This window comes from Capricornis sumatraensis, chromosome 2 (assembly GCF_032405125.1).
Source record: "Capricornis sumatraensis isolate serow.1 chromosome 2, serow.2, whole genome shotgun sequence".
Classification (NCBI taxonomy): Eukaryota; Metazoa; Chordata; class Mammalia; order Artiodactyla; family Bovidae; genus Capricornis; species Capricornis sumatraensis.
Genome location: NC_091070.1, coordinates 54668551 through 54685974, shown reverse-complemented (window position 1 = coordinate 54685974; position 17424 = coordinate 54668551). Strand labels below are relative to the sequence as shown.

Genomic DNA, 17424 nt, shown 5'->3' with positions numbered 1-17424 from the left:
ATGACTGAATGACTTCACTTTCACTTTTCACTGTCATGCATTGGAGAAGGAAATGGCAACCCACTCCAGTGTTCTTGCCTGGGGAATCCCAGGGACAATGGAGCCTGGTGGGCTGCTGTCTATGGGGTTGCACAGAGTTGGACACCACTGAAGCGACTTAGCAGCAGCAACAGCTCCCCTTCTAATGTCATGTTACAGCTTTTCCTTTGTCCTTGGATGTGGGCTATCTTTTTTTTTTTTTTGCCTTGGGTCACTGTTAAACCTATGGGAGAATGTTTACCAATTATACACTTAAGGGTCACATGATTGTGTTTTGACTCATCTTTTCTCAGGAGGCAAGATGCTGTTAGCTCTGCAAATGAGAGCCCAGAGAGCCCTGGATTAAAATAGTGAGGCTCACAATCTGAGAAGCTGTCTGAGAAGTGGTTAAGCAAAGCTGTGTTGTGGAGGGAGAGATGAATTAGTGGTGAAGAAACATAGACTTTGGAGTTATTCATCCTTGGTTCAAATATTATGCAGCTTTTTAACTATGGAACTGTGGGCAAGTAAATTAACTTCTCTGAGTTGAAGCTGTATAATGGCGGTTACAAGGCCTACCACACATGATCATTGTGAGGGTTAAATGCACGAAACACCTGGTATATAGTAAGTGTTGGCTATCACTTAGCAGTTATTATATGAGTCTGCTTGATTAAGGATTAGGTGATTCACACATGGATTCCCTTAAAAACATTTCTCTTTCTGGCCAAGCCAAGTAGATTTGCTTTGTTTTTTATTAATAAATCACCTTCTCCAATAACACTTTGGAAACATTTCCTATATAAGATGTCTTGAAAACAGCAGAAACATGCCCTTGCATGGGTGATCCCCTGTGACCACATTAAACCTAATGTTTTACTTACCTCGGAAGCATGATTCATGCAGTACTTGGGTGGTTTGTCTAACAGGATGAAGCTCTGTTCATGGAACACCCAAATCTATTCAGAGGAAGACTGTCATTATCCGAGCCCACAGTTATTCATATATCCTTGCATTGTTTGGTTTCTCAACTTTTTCTGATGCACGCCTATCTCAGTAACAATGTATGGATATCTGTATGGATCTATCTGTATATCTTTTTTTTTCATTCTTCCCAGTGCATGGTTGGTGTGAATGTACAAGGGGAGAGGGGTGGTTGGGAGCAGATTAGAAACAAGTTTGGGACAGGTTAGTGGGTGATTGTGCAGTTTGGGTGAGATATAAAGAGAATTTAGGAAATATGCAAAAGCAGAAGAGACATGTTTGGCTGTTAACTGGTTGTGGATGGTAAAGGAATGAAGTATGAAGTGCTTCAAAATACATCCTAGGTATTTTGTCAGGGTGACTAAGCTAGGAAAAACAAACAGTTACTGTTTTATTTTCTGTGGACTGGAGTGAGGGATGAAGGTGGTTATGGATAGCATTAGTACTGCTTAGTGTTGATTCTTTTCTTTTACATCCATTTTATATAACACCAATTCTAGATATTTTGACTTTTTTCTCCAGTGAACTTTGTATTTAAGGAATGATTTTTCTTTTTGATCCTATTATTAGTCTGTTCAGGCTGCTATTACAGAATACAACAGGCTGGGTGGCTTAAAAATAATACAATTTTCACAGTTCTTGAAGTCAGGAAGTTCAAGATCAAGGTGCCAGTTGATTCAGTCTAGTGAGGGACCACTTCCTGGTTCATAGATGTCAGTCTTCTTGCTGTATCTTCACAGGGCAGAAGCGGTGAGGGAACTCTCTGGGGTCTCTTTCATAGGGCTACTAATCCCATCCATGAGGGCTCTACCTAGTTACCTAATGACCTAATTACCTCCCAAAGGCTCCCGCTTCCTAATACTCTGACAGTAGAGGTTAGAATTTCAACATTTGCATGTTGATGTTTGACAGAAAACAAAATTCTGTAAAGCAATTCTCCTTCAATTAAATAAAAAGAATTTCAACATTTGAATCTGGGGATTACACAATGTGTATAGAAGTTGTTTAAGAGCAATTCATACATAGTTTTTCAGACATGTGCAGTGAATCATTTAATAAAAGCGTGACCACAAATAATCTCACTATTGCTCAGGTTTATGTTTGTAAACTATCTCAACTTTTTTTTTTAATAAATTAAAAAAAAATGTCCTGCTCTCTAAAGAGAATTGGCTTGTCAATGAGTGGCTAAATTTTACTAAAAGTCCTTGAATTATAAAAGCCTCACTTTCAAAAAGTCTTGGCACACCAGAAATAGTTCAATGATTAAAAGAAATGAAGTTGACAGCTAACCTACCCTTAAAGGGAAAAAAAAGGAAGTACTACGTTTTGTTCTTTATTTCCTTAACTTAGTATGTAATTAAGTGACTCCTGAATTAACTAAGAGCCAATCAGGCACAGAGGGAGTAAAAGAAGGAGTTAACGAAACGCATACTGAGTTCCCACTCTGCCATCTTATGATGCAGTTCTGTTTCCCTTCCTCCCACTTGCAAATTACTGAAGTGTGTTTTCCGGACGCAAAAGGAGGCAGAGAGCTCGTGCCAGGTGCGGCTGATGTGTAGCAGAACGACGGTGCAGGGTCTCCTATTTTCCCCTCCTGAACGGATGGTTCCTTATGAGGCTGCTCAGTGTGGACTGGAGGCCTGGGAAGCGCCGGGTAGCCATTCGGTCGGCTCCAGCGCCGCACAGCTGCTTCCCACCCCGATGACGGAGCCCTACGGTCCTCAAGTCAAAAGAAGGCGACTCAGAGGAAGCAGAGCGACCATCAAAGATGTCCCCATGCTCAGTAACTCCTGCCTCCCTTTTCTTTCTCTTAACATCTCTTTCCTCTGGTGCTCGTCGCTGAGGCAAGCGCCAAAGCAGCTTCTCCACCGCTCCGCTCCGCCCGCTGTCAGGTGCCCTGGCGGCCTGCGGCCAGGGGGTCACGAGTTTGCGACGCGCCCCCGAAGCTCCAGCTCCGGGCGGCAGCAGGAGAAGAACCAGCAACAGCAGCGGCGGCTGTGGCGCGCCTGCGCACAGCCCAATCACGCGCGGTGCTGCGCGGCGCCTGGGCGGGTCGGCGCCCGGGGGGCTGTCATTCGCAGCGCTGGTCGCCGCCCTCAGCTGCGCCGGTCGGTTCCGGCTCCTCCCTCTCCTGTGCCTGGGTCCCACCATGGTGCTGGAGTCGGTGGTCGCGGACCTGCTGAACCGCTTCCTGGGGGACTATGTGGAGAACCTGAACAAGTCCCAGCTGAAGCTGGGGATCTGGGGCGGTAAGCGAGAGGGCGCGGCCGCGGGTTGCTGAGGGTTGCAGACGCTGGCCATGGGGCCCCAGCCGCAGGCTGCTGCTCTCCCGGCTCCAGCCCGGGCCGAGTTCCTTTTGCCGTCTGAGGCTCCGCCTCCGGGGAGGGCGCTCGGTGGGGCCCACTCCTTGGGCCGCAGGTGCAGGGCGTGGGGAGGCCTGTGCCCGCCTCCACCGCCACCGGGTCCTGGGTGCTCGCAGGGTCTGGAGAGGGGCGGTTGAATCGCGCCCGTCTTGCGGAGATTCCCAGCTTTCTTGTCCCTGATTCCGAAGTCCCTGCTCGGTCCCACCTGCCCACCTTGGGGGACCTCTGCCTGCCCTCGGCCTGGCCCCTTCGACTCCACGGAACCCTCCCTGTTCTCACTCCAGGTGGAGCGAAGCTGGCTGCGTGGTCACACACGCCTAAGTGGCATCAAGGAAGGAGAAACAGGAAATTGTGTTTCGCATTTATCTTTTCTGGCAGTTGATAGCTGTCAGGAACTAGCTTTTCTCTAAAGGGTTTGGGAAACGGTTGGCAAGTAGGGGAAGATCATTAGGAAAGGCTCGTCGGTAGAAATTCTTAACTAATAATACTCTCAGCTACTGAGAAAGTGACTACTTCCCTTAGGATTGATTTTCCTCTTAATAAGAAGAGGAGTTTCAATTTTGTTTTGGAGCAACAGAGAGAAATTCAAGCCACGAGCTACATCATCATTAATTAGGTGACTCTGCGAGTTGGTGACGGACAGGGAGGCCTGGCGTGCTGCTGTTCCCTGGGGTCGCAAAGAGTCGGACACGACTGAGCGACTGTACTGAACTGGTTGCACACTGAAGAACCGACACCAACGCTTCTATCCTAGAGGTTGTGTATAGAAGTAGACTGTAGTGTGCTTCTCCATCTTCAGAGAGCTTGTTTGCAACATTTACCTGAAAAGCTCTGGGGACACTGGGGATACTTCCTCACTCTACAGAAGAGTTTTGGGAATTTTGTCAGCTTTGAAAGGAAATCTAAAGTAGTACTCAAATGAATGCTCAGTTCAGTCGCTCAGGCATGTCCGACTCTTCGCCACCCGGTGGACTGCAGCACGTCAGGGCTCCCTGTCCATCACCAACTCCCAGAGTTTACTCAAACTCATGTCCATTGAGTCGGTGATGCCAAATGGATGTAACTGCTTTTAATTCAGCCAGCAAGTCGTTGTAGCTGTCCTATAATATAGCCACTATAAGAACACTTGCAGTGTAGTTAGTGCAAAATAAATTGTGCCAGATGTATAAAGTACACAGCAAGTTTTGAAAATACTCAGTAGGAGAAAGTATAATATTTCAGCAATTTTTTATATTGATCACGTGGTGAAATAATATTTGAATATATTGGGTTAAATAAAATATACCATTATAATTTATTCCATTTCTTTTTGAGCTTCCATGATGGCTCAGATGGTAAACAGTTGGCCTACGGTGTGGGAGACCCAGGTTCCATCCCTGGGTGGGAAAGATCCCTTGGAGAAAGGAATGGCTATCCACTCCAGTATTCTTGCCTGGAGAACCCCGTGGACAGAGGAGCCTTGCAGGCTACAGTCCATAGAGTCACACAGAGTCGGACACAACTGAAGTGACTTGGTCCTTGTGCATTATGACCATGGCCAGCATCAAGTTTATATTAGGCCCTGAGCAAATAAACCCATTTCTTTTAGGAAATGCCCCCGATGGAAGTCCATTCAGGTTTATCAGACCACAGCTAAACATGTATAAAGTTTTGCTGCCTTTTGTTTTTGTGATAAGCATAAAGAAAGCAATGAGTTATGAGCTTTTACAACTGTTGCTCAAATATTTTGTTTATAATGCTAATTCTCTCATTAAAATAGATAAAACTGAATTGGTGATTTCTGTTCTTTGAATAAATTTATCTTACACTTTTTATAGTAAAACATGAGATTATTATTAAGTTATTATTAAGAAAACAGCTGATATTTGTGACATCTTTAACATTGACAAGCTTTTAAATAATTTAAAATTTTATATAATAATTACTTGAACACTTTGGTTTAGCAGATAAGGTTTATGAGTCACAGAGTTTGACCTTTTAGTTTTTTTCTTAAATTTTCATATGTTGAGAAAGGGAAGAATTCCATCTGCAAACATTTCGCAAGCTGATCTACTATTCGTTCCAAACAAGGGATAAATTGATACCCTTGACTAATCTGTAGCAATGGTTTTCAACCAGGAATGACTTCACTTCCAACAGAATATTTGCACATCTGAGACACTTTTGATTGTCACACTGTGGGGAGATGTGTGCTTTTGGTATTTCCTGAGTGAACCCCTAAAGACTGTTATGTTCTACAATGCTCAGGACAGCTCCCCACAGCAAAAAGTTGTTTAGTCTCTAAGTCATATCCGACACTTTGTGACCCCATGGACTGTAGTACTCAGCCCAAAATGCTGGTTGAGAAACCCTAGTCTAAGGGGAATATTGAGATTGTATTTTGCATTTATAGTAGACCTTTCTGGTGCTGAATAGGTTGTAGTAGGAAATTAAAAGGTACTTAGAGGAATTATATGCTTCATGAAATTTTTAACTTAAGAAACAGAAGTTTTAAGAAGTGACTTGGTAGCATGTCAGTAAAAATGCACAATCTTTGCTTGGATGGTATCAGGAAGGAGTTTTAGAAATCAGAATGGTGTGTTGATATAATTTGAAAAATTTGCTGTGCATATATTCATACATATATAGGCATTCCCAATGAAATACACAAGAAACAAAAAATGAGAGTGAGGAAGATGGGGAGAATTATTGGAAGGCCTAGAATCTGAAAGTTTATTGTGAATATTACCTTAAATTACAACACACACACACATAAAGCTTTGTCATCTCCTGATTTTATTCTTATAAAGATTTTTTTAAAAATGCCCAACAGTTCCTCTGTATTTTTAAAAGTGATTTACACATAATGATTTTTGAAAAATTCTTGCTGTGGTAGAAAAATGAAAACTTACTTACTAGCTTTGGGATATAGGAGAAACATTTTAATTTTTTATGCCTTAGTTTCCTCATCTCCCTTTTAAAATGGGGAAATAAAACTATTTGTAAGGTAAATCATGTGAAAAGTTTTTATAATTATAATTGTTCAATTGTTAATACTGATAGTAATGGTGATGATACACAAACCTAGCCGAATGATGGAAACCAGCCTGCTTGTTTTATTTTATACGAATACCTTGAGAAATATTGAGAGTTTGGTTCCAGACCACTGCAATAAAGTGAATATCAAAAAAAGCAAGTCACATGAACTTTCTGGTTTTCTAGTGCTTATTAAAGTTAATGTTTGGAACATACATTAGTAGCCTTTCAAGTGTACAATAGCATTATGTCAAAAAATGTACATACTTAATTTAAAATACTTTATTGCTAAAAAATGCTACCCATTATCTGAGCCTTCAGTGAGTCATGATCTTTTTTGCAGTAGGTATGTCAAAAATCACTGATCACTATAGCAAATATAATAATAATGAAAAATTTGATATATTGCAAGAATTACCAAAATGGGACACAGAGACATGAAGTGAGTAAATACTGTTGGAAAAATGGCACCAGTAGGCTTGCTTGACAGGGTTGCCACAAACCTTCAATTTGTAAAAAATTTGTAAAAAACAGTATCTGTGAAGCTCAGTAAAGTGAAAGTGAAAGTGAAGTCGCTCAGTCGTGTCCGACTCTTTGCAACCTCATGGACTGTAGCCCACCAGGCTCCTCTGTCCATGGGATTCTCCAGGCAAGAATACTGGAGTGGGTTGCCATTTCCTTCTCCAGGGAATCTTCCCAACCCAGGAATTGAACCGAGGTCTCCCGCATTGTAGGCAGACGCTTTAACCTCTGAGCCACCAGGGAAGCGCAGTAAAATGAGCTATGCCTATATTTTCATAAGTATGACCTCTAAGGTTTTCACATTCTTCAGTGTAATAATTTTGTGTAGAGAACTAATACCACATTTCCAAAGATTGTTCTTAAAAGAAAAAAAACTATTTGCATTTGAGTTTACACTTACAGTACTTACACCCCCTGCCAGGTATTTTGTAAGTCAGATTTTCAAAGGTTCAGAAAAGTGCCTGATGTGCATGTTGCTGCCTATGTAGGTGGGAAGGTTTATCTAGGTTTTTGTTCCCCATTAACTGGTACCAGGAGATAAGTTGCACAGCCGTTAGCTATTTGAGGCATGTCCAGAATTTAATTGTTTTAAGAGTAACATATTTGAAAAGGTATGTTGAAACACCAGATCTTTTGCAATTTGGTTTAAGCAAGTTTGTGTCAATGTAGAACCTTTTTCAGTTTGATTTTTCAAGGTTACTTGCCATGAAAAGTCATCAGAAAATCTCCATTCAGAATTCTGCTCTCGCTTCCATTTGATAGGTAGAATATACATAGAGGCTGTGAAGAGTTGGATGCAGGAGGTGGCTGTGGTGACCTGCTGGCCACCAGTAGGAGTAGGAGCCAGGTGGAGGGCCCTCAGAGTTTTAACTCTGCAAACCAGGCCAAGCCTGTGCTGATTACTGTATTGTCCTTCACTCCACCCTTGACACTTTCCCCTCAGCTGCCAGATGTTCTTAGAGCTGAGCAGCATAAGGGAGGAGGAAACATGGGATCTAATTACATGTCCAGTACTGCCTGGTTCACTGGTTTTTAGCAAGTCATTGCCCAGTGACTACTAGCTTCTTATCTGTAAATGAGAAGGCTTTGAACTTTTGTGACTTGAACAAGGCCAGATCCATGTGTACTCATTCATTAAGTACTCCCGCTTGCTCTGCATTCATGGAGAGAAATAATAGTCAAATCATGTTTACCTTTTTGTTCTTCACTCACTACTGGTGAGCAGAGTCACAGTCATGAAGTATGACAGGAAGAATGAAGTTCCAGCCTCATGCTGATATTTGCAAATCCAAATCTATGTATTACCATTGTCTTAACAGATAGCTAAAGGGCAGCTTGAAAAAAACAGGCCTCTGCTTCTTTCTAACCTTAATCCATAAAACTTAGCAATATCTAAGTATTTCTAAACCTGTTGAGGAATTTTTTTTTATTTCTCTCCTCCCAACCAACACTTAGCCTAGTGAAAACCACACTTCTTATTAGTTTGTCCTGTCACATGTTAACAAGAAAAAAATTCAATATCGTAACATACTTAGGTATTTAAATATCATTATTTAAAACAAGGCCTTAAAATTTTATTAAAAACAACTTTCCACAAGTTTGAATAGTATGATAAATTAAAACTTCACCCCTTTCTACAAATAGAGCTGGAAGTTGGTACTTGGGTAACCATTCTACGAAGGGGCTCTGCCACACTACTTAATCTTATGAGAGCCCTGAAATGTATTTGAAAAGGAGAAAGTTCAGTGGTGACGTGGCAGCTTTCCAGCTTTCTTTGCTGAGACTTCCTGTTTCAATAGGGAAATGGAAGAGTGAGAGTCAGTTGTTTCTTCTTCCCCCAGCTTCCCCTCCTAAGACAGAGAGTTACTGTGAACTCCTATTAAAAGGACTCTAGATGAGGTAATTTGGGATAAATAGCTGGATTCAACTGAAATGAGTTGATTTAATATTTTATTAAGTATTTTTACTAAACCAATAGTTATCAAAATAATTTGATTTATTTTAGAAATGTTCATTCATTTACTTTAGCTTAGGGCTTCCCTGGTGGCTCAGATGGTAAAGAATCTACCTGCAATGCAGAAGACCCAAGTGTGATCCCTGGGTTGGGAAGATCTCCTCGAGAAGGGAATGGCTACCCATTCCAGTATTCTTGCCTGGAGAATTCCGTGGATAGAGGAGCCATGTGATTGTAAAGAGTTGGACACGAATAAGTGACTAACACTTTCACTTACTTTAGCTCACGTCCTTGGGAAATGAATGTGTTTGAATATTTATATATACTTTCAAATAATCTTAAATAAAAAGTGCATAGCATCACGTATTCTTTTTTCACCATTTTATAATATGCAAAGCTAGTTCCCTGGATGAGGGCATTTTTGTTTATTGGTTGATTTTTTTGTTTTTAATCCCAGTTTTGTATTTGTCTGTGTGTTTTATATTAAGAACATTGACCAGGGAGTCGGGAGACATAGATTCTATTCTGAGCACTACTGCTGTTGCTGTTTAGTTGCTAAGTCATGTCCGACTCTTTGCCACCCCTTGGACTGTAGCCCGCCAGGCTCCTCTGTCCATGGTATTTCCCAGGCAAGAGTATTGGAGTGTGTTGCCATTTCCTTTTCAGGGGATCCTTCCTGACCCAGGGATCAAACCTGCAGTTCCTGCTTGGCAGGCATCTCCTGCACTGGTGGGCAGGTTCTTTACTGCTGAGCCACCTGGGAAGCTGCTGCATATTAATTGTATAACCTTGCATAAACCACCCAGTCTCTTTAAAAGATTTCTTCATGTATAAAGTGAAAGCAGGTTAGGTTTTAAGGTCTTCATAGTCCTAAAAAGTTCTAAATCATAACTTATGAATTTCTTTTGTTTTTAGAAAAATGTAGATTTTTAAAAAGTACTAAAATGACCCTTTGCAATGGTATCTCCTGCTTCTGTGTTTTCCACGGAGACACATTTCTTTTTCTTAACATAAAGCTTGACTTTCCTTTCTGGTTATGTCTTTGCTAGTAATACTTGTAAGGCCGGACCCCCGGGGGCCATGCTGGGCCGCCCTTCCTCTCTCTCCTGCCGGCGGGGGAGGTCCCTAATGGAAGGCGCCTCCCAGATCCCGGGACCAATGACAGCACACTTCACCAGCTAAAACCGTCCCACCCCAGCCACGTAGAAGGACCTGTCAGCCCGCGACGCCTCTGCCTGGCGACCTATCTGAACCCCCATCCATCTTGCCTGACCATCCCTCGCAACGAACGAACGTATAAAAACCACACCCAACACAGTCCGGCTTGTTCCGGTCCGGGAACCCGATCCGGGAACCCCGCCCGGGAGCGCTTCGCCATTAAAAAGCCTGTTAGACACTCTTTTGGTGTCCTGGTCTTTTACCTAACAATACTGATTTTAGTTACCCTTTTTGGTTTTGGGTTTCTAAAGAAATTCTTTTAAAAAGCTAAAACCAAAAATGGCCCACCAGCTATCCATGCCTCTTAAGTGCAGGGTCCAGTTCTTATATGGCATTTGTTTTTTTTTTTTCCCAAGGAAGATAGAATTATCAGATTCTCTAACCTATCTGTGCTCTTTGGGAGATAGTGTAATGTTTTTAATACAGCATGGGGCATCAGGAGATTTGAGCCCTGGCTGCACCACTTGCTATGTTCACATAGTGTTCTTAGGCCAATCATTTAATCTCTAAGCCCTGATTTGTTTTTACATCCTTCCTCCTTTTACACCCAGAAGGCTGTGAGGATCAAGTAATGTAGTAGATCTGAGAGTGTTTTCTGTCAATAACAGAAAGATTTATGTTCTTAATGTAGTCATTTCTATTTCAGTACAAATGGCAACCCACTCCAGTGTTCTTGCCTGGGAAATCCCATGGACAGAGGAGCCTGGTGGGCTACAGTCCATGGGGTTGCAAAGGTCGGATACAACTGCACACACATACAACATGACACACACACAAGCATTCTAATTAACTGAGTCAGTGTTTACTGAGTGCCTTCTATGAGGAGAATCAATGAGTTTGAAATTAGGTTGGGGATTTATATACCTGAGTGTTAAGTGCCATAAGAATAGTGTAGTGAAACTTCTGTGGAAGTTCAGATTATTTCTGACTGGAGGTATTTAACATCAGCACTGAATTTCTTACATTTATTCTGTTTTAAAAGCTATTCTTGGACTGAGGTGGACTTGCTCCACATTATATCAGTGGCATTTGATTTTTATTCACAAATGTACCAACTTTGTTATTTTCTATAATTTAGCAGGCTTTTCTTTTTCTTTTGAAATTTTTCTGAGCTGGCTCCAATTCTGCCTCCTTGGTTTCATTTGCTAATTTAATGGATTTACTTTCATTTCCCTCTGGTTCATTCATAAAGATAATTAAATTTTGATTGAGGATTTACTCTTTTAAGATGCTTCTTTAAAATATCCTTCAAGATTAGCTTTGAAAGTTTTTTATTTTTTAAAATGTAAATGTATTTATTTTAATTGGAGGTTAATTTACAATATTGTATTGGTTTTGCCATACATCAGCGTGAATCTGCCACAGGTATACACGTGTTCCCCATCCTGAACCCCCCCTCCCTCCTCCCTCCCTGTACCATCCCTCTGGGTCATCCCAGTGCACCAGCCCCAAGCATCCAGTATCATGCATCGAACCTGGACTGTCGATTCATTTCATCCCACCCTCTCCCTCTCCCACAGAGTCCAAAAGACTGTTCTATACATCTGTGTCTCTTTTGCTGCCTCGCATACAGGATTATCATTACCATCTTTCTAAATTCCGTATATATGCGTTAGTATACTGTATTGGTGTTTTTCTTTCTGGCTTACTTCACTCTGTATAATCGGCTCCAGTTTCATCCACCTCATTAGAACTGATTCAAATGAAAGTTTATGTGGGACACTCTCGTCGTGTGCTCATCCAGAATGTTTCTGCTTGTTCATGATTTACTTTCCCTTCTTTCATCATATACTGCATGCATTTCTTTCATCATACAGTGCGTTGAGAGGCCTGGGTAGCTGGTGGACCATCATTTACTTTCATCATATAGGATCCAAATCAGAAACCTTGTCTTCTGAAGCCAGACTAACCTTTGCTGTCATCCTTCAGACTTGGCAATCCGTCATAGAAGGAAATCACTTCACAGAGCCTCTTTTCTTCTTTCTCACTTGGTCTCCTTAGATATTTGTGGGATTAGACGCACTTGATTATGGGATTGGCTTTAGTGCCTTCCTCGCTGGCAGAGTTAAGTTTACCTATTTCCAATTATTAGTCTTTCTTTCCTCCCTTTTTTGGGGGGGCGGGGGTTGTTAAAGATTGGACACAAATATTTACCCTTCCTCTAGGTTTTCAGGAACTTCCTATGACCTCTGTGTTCTTAGCCCTGGGTGATCTGAGTATAGCTATTAAAGTTACTTGCATGTGTATAGAATTATATTATCTTGAATAGAAATGGAAAACTAAATCTTAACTTTTGCCTCAGCAGTCAGTTAAATACAAAGTGGCTGATATTCTGTGTCTGCAGAAAAGCATGCATTTTAGTGGAAGAGTACACTAAGAGCACAGTGCCTTACTTAGATAAGGCACTCATCTTCCGGTTGAATGAATGAATGTACTTTCACCCTGGTGTTAATCAGAAATACTCTGCTGTTCCTCCCCTTTTCTTTGTGTTAGGAGTAGTGACTCCTCCTTCAGTGCAAATAATTTATAGAATGTAATATTCTTATTATCATTGTTATGGTTACTATTTGTTAGATAACATTTACATTTTTTCCAGAGAGGAAGTATGCATTTGATTGCTAGACTCTTAAGTAGTAGAAATAGAGCTTTTTTTTAATGGTTCTTTAGATAGTAAATAGTAAATATAGGAGGAGTTTAGATAAAACATATTAAGGTCATATTGACATTAGAGTTTACCTTGTTTCCCCACTTCATATTGTAATTTAATAGTATTAACATAAAAGTAATATCTGTTTATTGTAAAAACTAGAAAGTACTGTAGAACATGAATTAAAAAATCCTTAATTCTGCCTCCTAGCAATAAACACTATTACCTTTCTCTAATCTGCCTTTCTAAATGTACTTGTTCAGCTCTGTTAGCCATATTGCCAGCTTTACTATTTAACATCTTAAATAGCATCTATCACTTCATTAAAGAACCACAGTGCCACTGTGGTAGAAAATGTGCTTTTTATGAGCGCACTTATATTTTTACATATATTATGTTAGTGCCTTAACAATTGTTAGAAAATGCTTCATATCTGCTGCCGGTTACTTGAGAGCATTCCTGATGACCCTTGACCCTCTAGTTGAAAATCAAAGGGAAGAACAAGCAAAATTCATGAGCAAGTTTACAAGCCTCCCTAGAGGTCTTAGGTCTTGTTAAACTGGTGTGTATGGCTTCACATGTGCACTAGCTTCTGCGCGCATTACTTCTTTTGACTCAAATAGAGTTCCCAATTGTAATTTTTTGTAATTTGTCATCTGACAGAATTAAGCCCGGGAATGTTCTCCCACTTTTATGTAATTTTTATGCATATAATACTTTTTAAAGATTTTTTTTTTCATAATTCTCAAACACATGTCAGTTTTCCATGACTACTATATTTATGTTTGGTCAGTGATGACATCTTGTCAGTTCTAGCCCCAAAATAACTTTTTCATCTGTCTCTTCGACCCTGAAGTTATTGCCTACTTCAGGTTTTAATTTCTCTTCAGTATATTGTAGAAATTTTCCTCCTGTTATTATGCTGTATTATTTTCTCCCCATTTGTGAGGCTTCTACCTCCTACTTTCCTTTTCTTGCGGCTTTTAAGTTTATTATAGAAAATTTACAATATGCATATATAAAGATGATGAACTTTATTATATGGCAGTAACAGCTGTGATGATTATGGTGTCTAGTGTTAGAGTTGTTTGTTATCTATGTATATGTGCATATATGTAATTTTAAATATATAGATCAAGCTGGGCATTCTTTACCCTTATTTTAAACCTCACTGCTTTATGAGTGTGTTCCCATGTCTGTCTATACTTTGTTGCTCCGTTTTAGGTTATTATGATGCTTGCTGTCTTCCTGGACTTGGAGTTCTTTAGGTCCTACCCCTCCCTCCCCTCCCTCCCATCAGTCCTTTCTGCTTTATAACCAATATTACAGTATCTTTAGCTAAATTATTTGGACAGATCCATTTCTTAGAACAATAGCATAATGGTTCTAGCTCAGATTTTGTCACCCCTGTTGTACATATTTCATCTCTCTTTGTAACCAGTGTGAACTTTTCATTCCGAAGACTCTTGGTTAGCCTAGCTCCTGCCAACCTTTCCGGCTTTATCTCCCATCCTCACATCCAGCTGCAAAAAGCCACATGTGCATTCTAAAATACATTTTACTCCGAGATGTCTGTTGCCTTCTTTTCTTGGTGGTGGTTTAGTTGTTAAGTCGTGTCTGTCCGACTCATGCGGCCCGGTGGACTGTAGCCCACCAGGCTTCTCTGTCCATGGTATTTCCCAGGCAAGAATACTGGAATGGATTGCTCTTTCCTACTCTGGGGGATCTTCCTGACCCAGGAATCAAACCTGTGTCTCCTGCACTGGCAGGCAGATTCTGTACCGCGGAGCCACCAGGGAAGCCCTTTGCTCTCTTTTCTTATCCACCGAATAAATATTTCTTCAGTCTTCCAGCCTGAACTTTTGTGTGAAGGTCTTTATCTCCCTTGGCAGAACTAGGTGGTTCCTCCCTTGCATCTTATTACTGTTCTGTTGGGATGTCAATAGAGTATTTCCCAAATTTTAGAAATTTGCTGTCCTCTGCTAGGCTGTGAACTTCTCACCAGCAGGGTTGTGTTCTCTCTCTTTCCAGCACATGACTTGGAGTAGGTGCTTAATAAATGTTTGCTTGAATAAATCTGAGATCTGGGGAAAAGCGAATCTCTTAACAGTGGCATAATAGAGTTGAATATACTTTTTAATTCTCTTTAGAATACCACCAGGAAGAAACTGCTTGATTGAGAAATGTTTTGAGAGAGCATAGGAAGCATAGTATTTTTTGGAAAAAAAAAAAAAAAAGAAATGTGTCATAAGTGATTAAGAAAATGCATGATTGAATATTTTATACTTGTATTTCATGTTGGAACTTGCATTTTACTAACCGTTAGAGAATTTACATGAAATGAAAACCTTTTTTGGCTTATATTTTTATGTAAACAAGAATATTTACTTATTCTGTATGAATGTATAAGTGCAGTGTTTAATATTTGAGTCATGCAATAGTGTCATTATGGCTTTCGTTTTTATAACTTAATATCTGAATAAACTTTTAAAAAGTTGGACTAATGAGAAAATAGTAGAACCATAAACAATTGCTGGGCAAGTAGGATCTTTGAAGTTTTAAAAGACCAGCACTGTATTCTTATAGAAATTATTCACTGACACTATGATTAAGGAAAAGATCCTGGGTTACAGGATAATAGATCTGTTCTAATAGTAACCTCTTTATTTCCTTCTTTTAGGATTTTGGCTTCATCATTCAAAATGATGGATATATAGATATTTTCATTTCTAAAGTTCTTTAGTCTGAAAGGCATCAGTTTCTTTCTCATTGTCTATTTAAATGTTAGCCAGTTTAAATATTTTATAATTTCTTTTGCATCGGGCTCACCTAAAGCATGCCATAACTAATACTTCCTGTCTATATAGAACAACTCTTTTGTGCCTTAGCTTCTTATATAATTGCAGTTTGCTTTGCTTACTTCTTAGCATTTAGTGTAGTGTTGGTGTTGCATTAAGACAGGGTATACTAATGCTAATTGGTGTATTAACTTTATAATTTTTGTCTTTTTTTTAAAGGTAATGTGGCCTTGGATAATCTACAGATAAAAGAAAATGCTCTGGTAAGTTTTTTTTTTTTTTTTATAAACTATGTTGAAAGTAAAAACGTTAGTTGCTCAGTCCTGTTTGACTCTTCGTAACACCATGAACTGTAGCCCACCAGGCTCTTCTGTCCATGGAATTTTCCAGGCAAGAAAACTGGAATGGGTAGCCATTCCCTTCTCCAGGGGATCTTCCCAAACCAGGATTGAACCTGGAATCTCCTGTATTCCAGGCAGATTCTTTACTATGTTGACTCCCCAGTTAATTTGATAAGCTCTTTGAAACCCTGGTTGCTGGGTACCTGGTACCAGGTACCAGATGAAGTGATTATTTGTTTAATGATTTATTCTAGGAAAATCTGAGATTGAAGATTTAGAAAAATAATTTTTTTCCTTGTGATTGAAATAGTATCTCTTGGAAAATGGAATGTTCTTTACAAACTCTTTTTCTATTGTTCTTGTTTATATTTTGCTTCTCTTATGAATTCTTTCTGAAAAGTCAATTGTAAGTTAATAAAAACATTTTTTCACCTGTGAAACATATCTTTTATGAGTTACTCAGATGTAAAAGCTTTATGTTTCCTTAGAGATGATTGTGTATTTAAATAATTATTACAAAGATGATTTGGGGGCACTTAATAGTTTCAGATGTTGTTTAATTTTTTTTTTTTTTCTTCCTTCTGAAGAGTGAATTGGATGTTCCTTTTAAAGTCAAGGCTGGCCAGATTGGTAAGTACTTCACTCTTCATTTGAGTTATTCTTCATCCTTTTAGTTTTTTTTTTTTCCTGTTATTTAGTCTCAGACATCTTTCTTAGCTTGAACAAAATGTGATAGGTTTTTGGCTTATGTTGATTAGAGTTTTCTGAGTTCTGAGCCTAATGTATACTGTACATAGTATATGTATGGAAGTTTTTGAGCAAAGTGTAGAAAATTACCTTCTAAATTAGAAGGATAATTGAACTGCAGTGATATTTTTCAGGCTTTGGTTCCACCACAGAAAAGTATTTTCATTTTCAAAGTTGATATGCAGATTTTTTTAAAAAAATTTCAAAGTAGTATAATTTGCAGAGTCTAGTAAAGAGAATTTGTTGTTTCAGTTGCTGAAAGTGAAAAGTGAAAGTGAAGTCGGTCAGTTGTGTCATACTCTTTGAAACACGTGGACTGTAGCCTTCCAGGGTCCTCTGTCCATGGGATTCTCCAGGCAAGAATACTGGAGTGGGTTGCCATTTCCTTCTCCAGGGGATTTTCCCAACCCAGGGATCGAACCCGTGTCTTTCGCATTGGAGGCAGACGCTTTAACCTCTGAGCCACCAGGGAAGCCTCACTCAGAACTCAGTTGCTGAGTTGTGTCCAATTCTTTGCAACCCCATGGACTGCAGGACCCCAAGCTTCCCTTGCTTCACTGTCTGTTGGAGTGCAGACTCACGGCTGTTGAGTTGGTGATGCTGTCTAACCATCTCATCCTCTGCTGCCCTCTTCTCCTTTTGTCTTCAATTTTTCCCAGCATCAGGGTCTTTTCTAACAAGTCGGCTCTTTGCATCAGGTGGCCAGAGTATTGGAGATTCAGCTTCAGCATCAGTCCTTTCAATGAATAGTCAGGGTTGATTTTCTTTAGGATTGACTAAAGAGAATTTAAGTATAGCTAATTTCCCTTATGTTTTA

General features: G+C 40.0%; 1 protein-coding gene across 4 annotated transcripts in view; it reads left to right on the top strand.

Annotated features, from left to right (window-relative positions):
- The first annotated feature begins 3151 nt into the window (after positions 1-3151).
- VPS13C (vacuolar protein sorting 13 homolog C) overlaps positions 3152-17424 on the top strand; it is a 180020-nt gene continuing 165747 nt past the window's right edge. For all 4 annotated transcript variants that reach the window (XM_068965194.1, XM_068965193.1, XM_068965196.1 and 1 more), the window contains exons 1-3: positions 3152-3251; positions 15739-15782; positions 16448-16490. In XM_068965194.1, coding sequence (XP_068821295.1) covers positions 3152-3251; positions 15739-15782; positions 16448-16490 — 187 coding nt within the window. The remainder of the gene's footprint in view (positions 3252-15738; positions 15783-16447; positions 16491-17424) is intronic.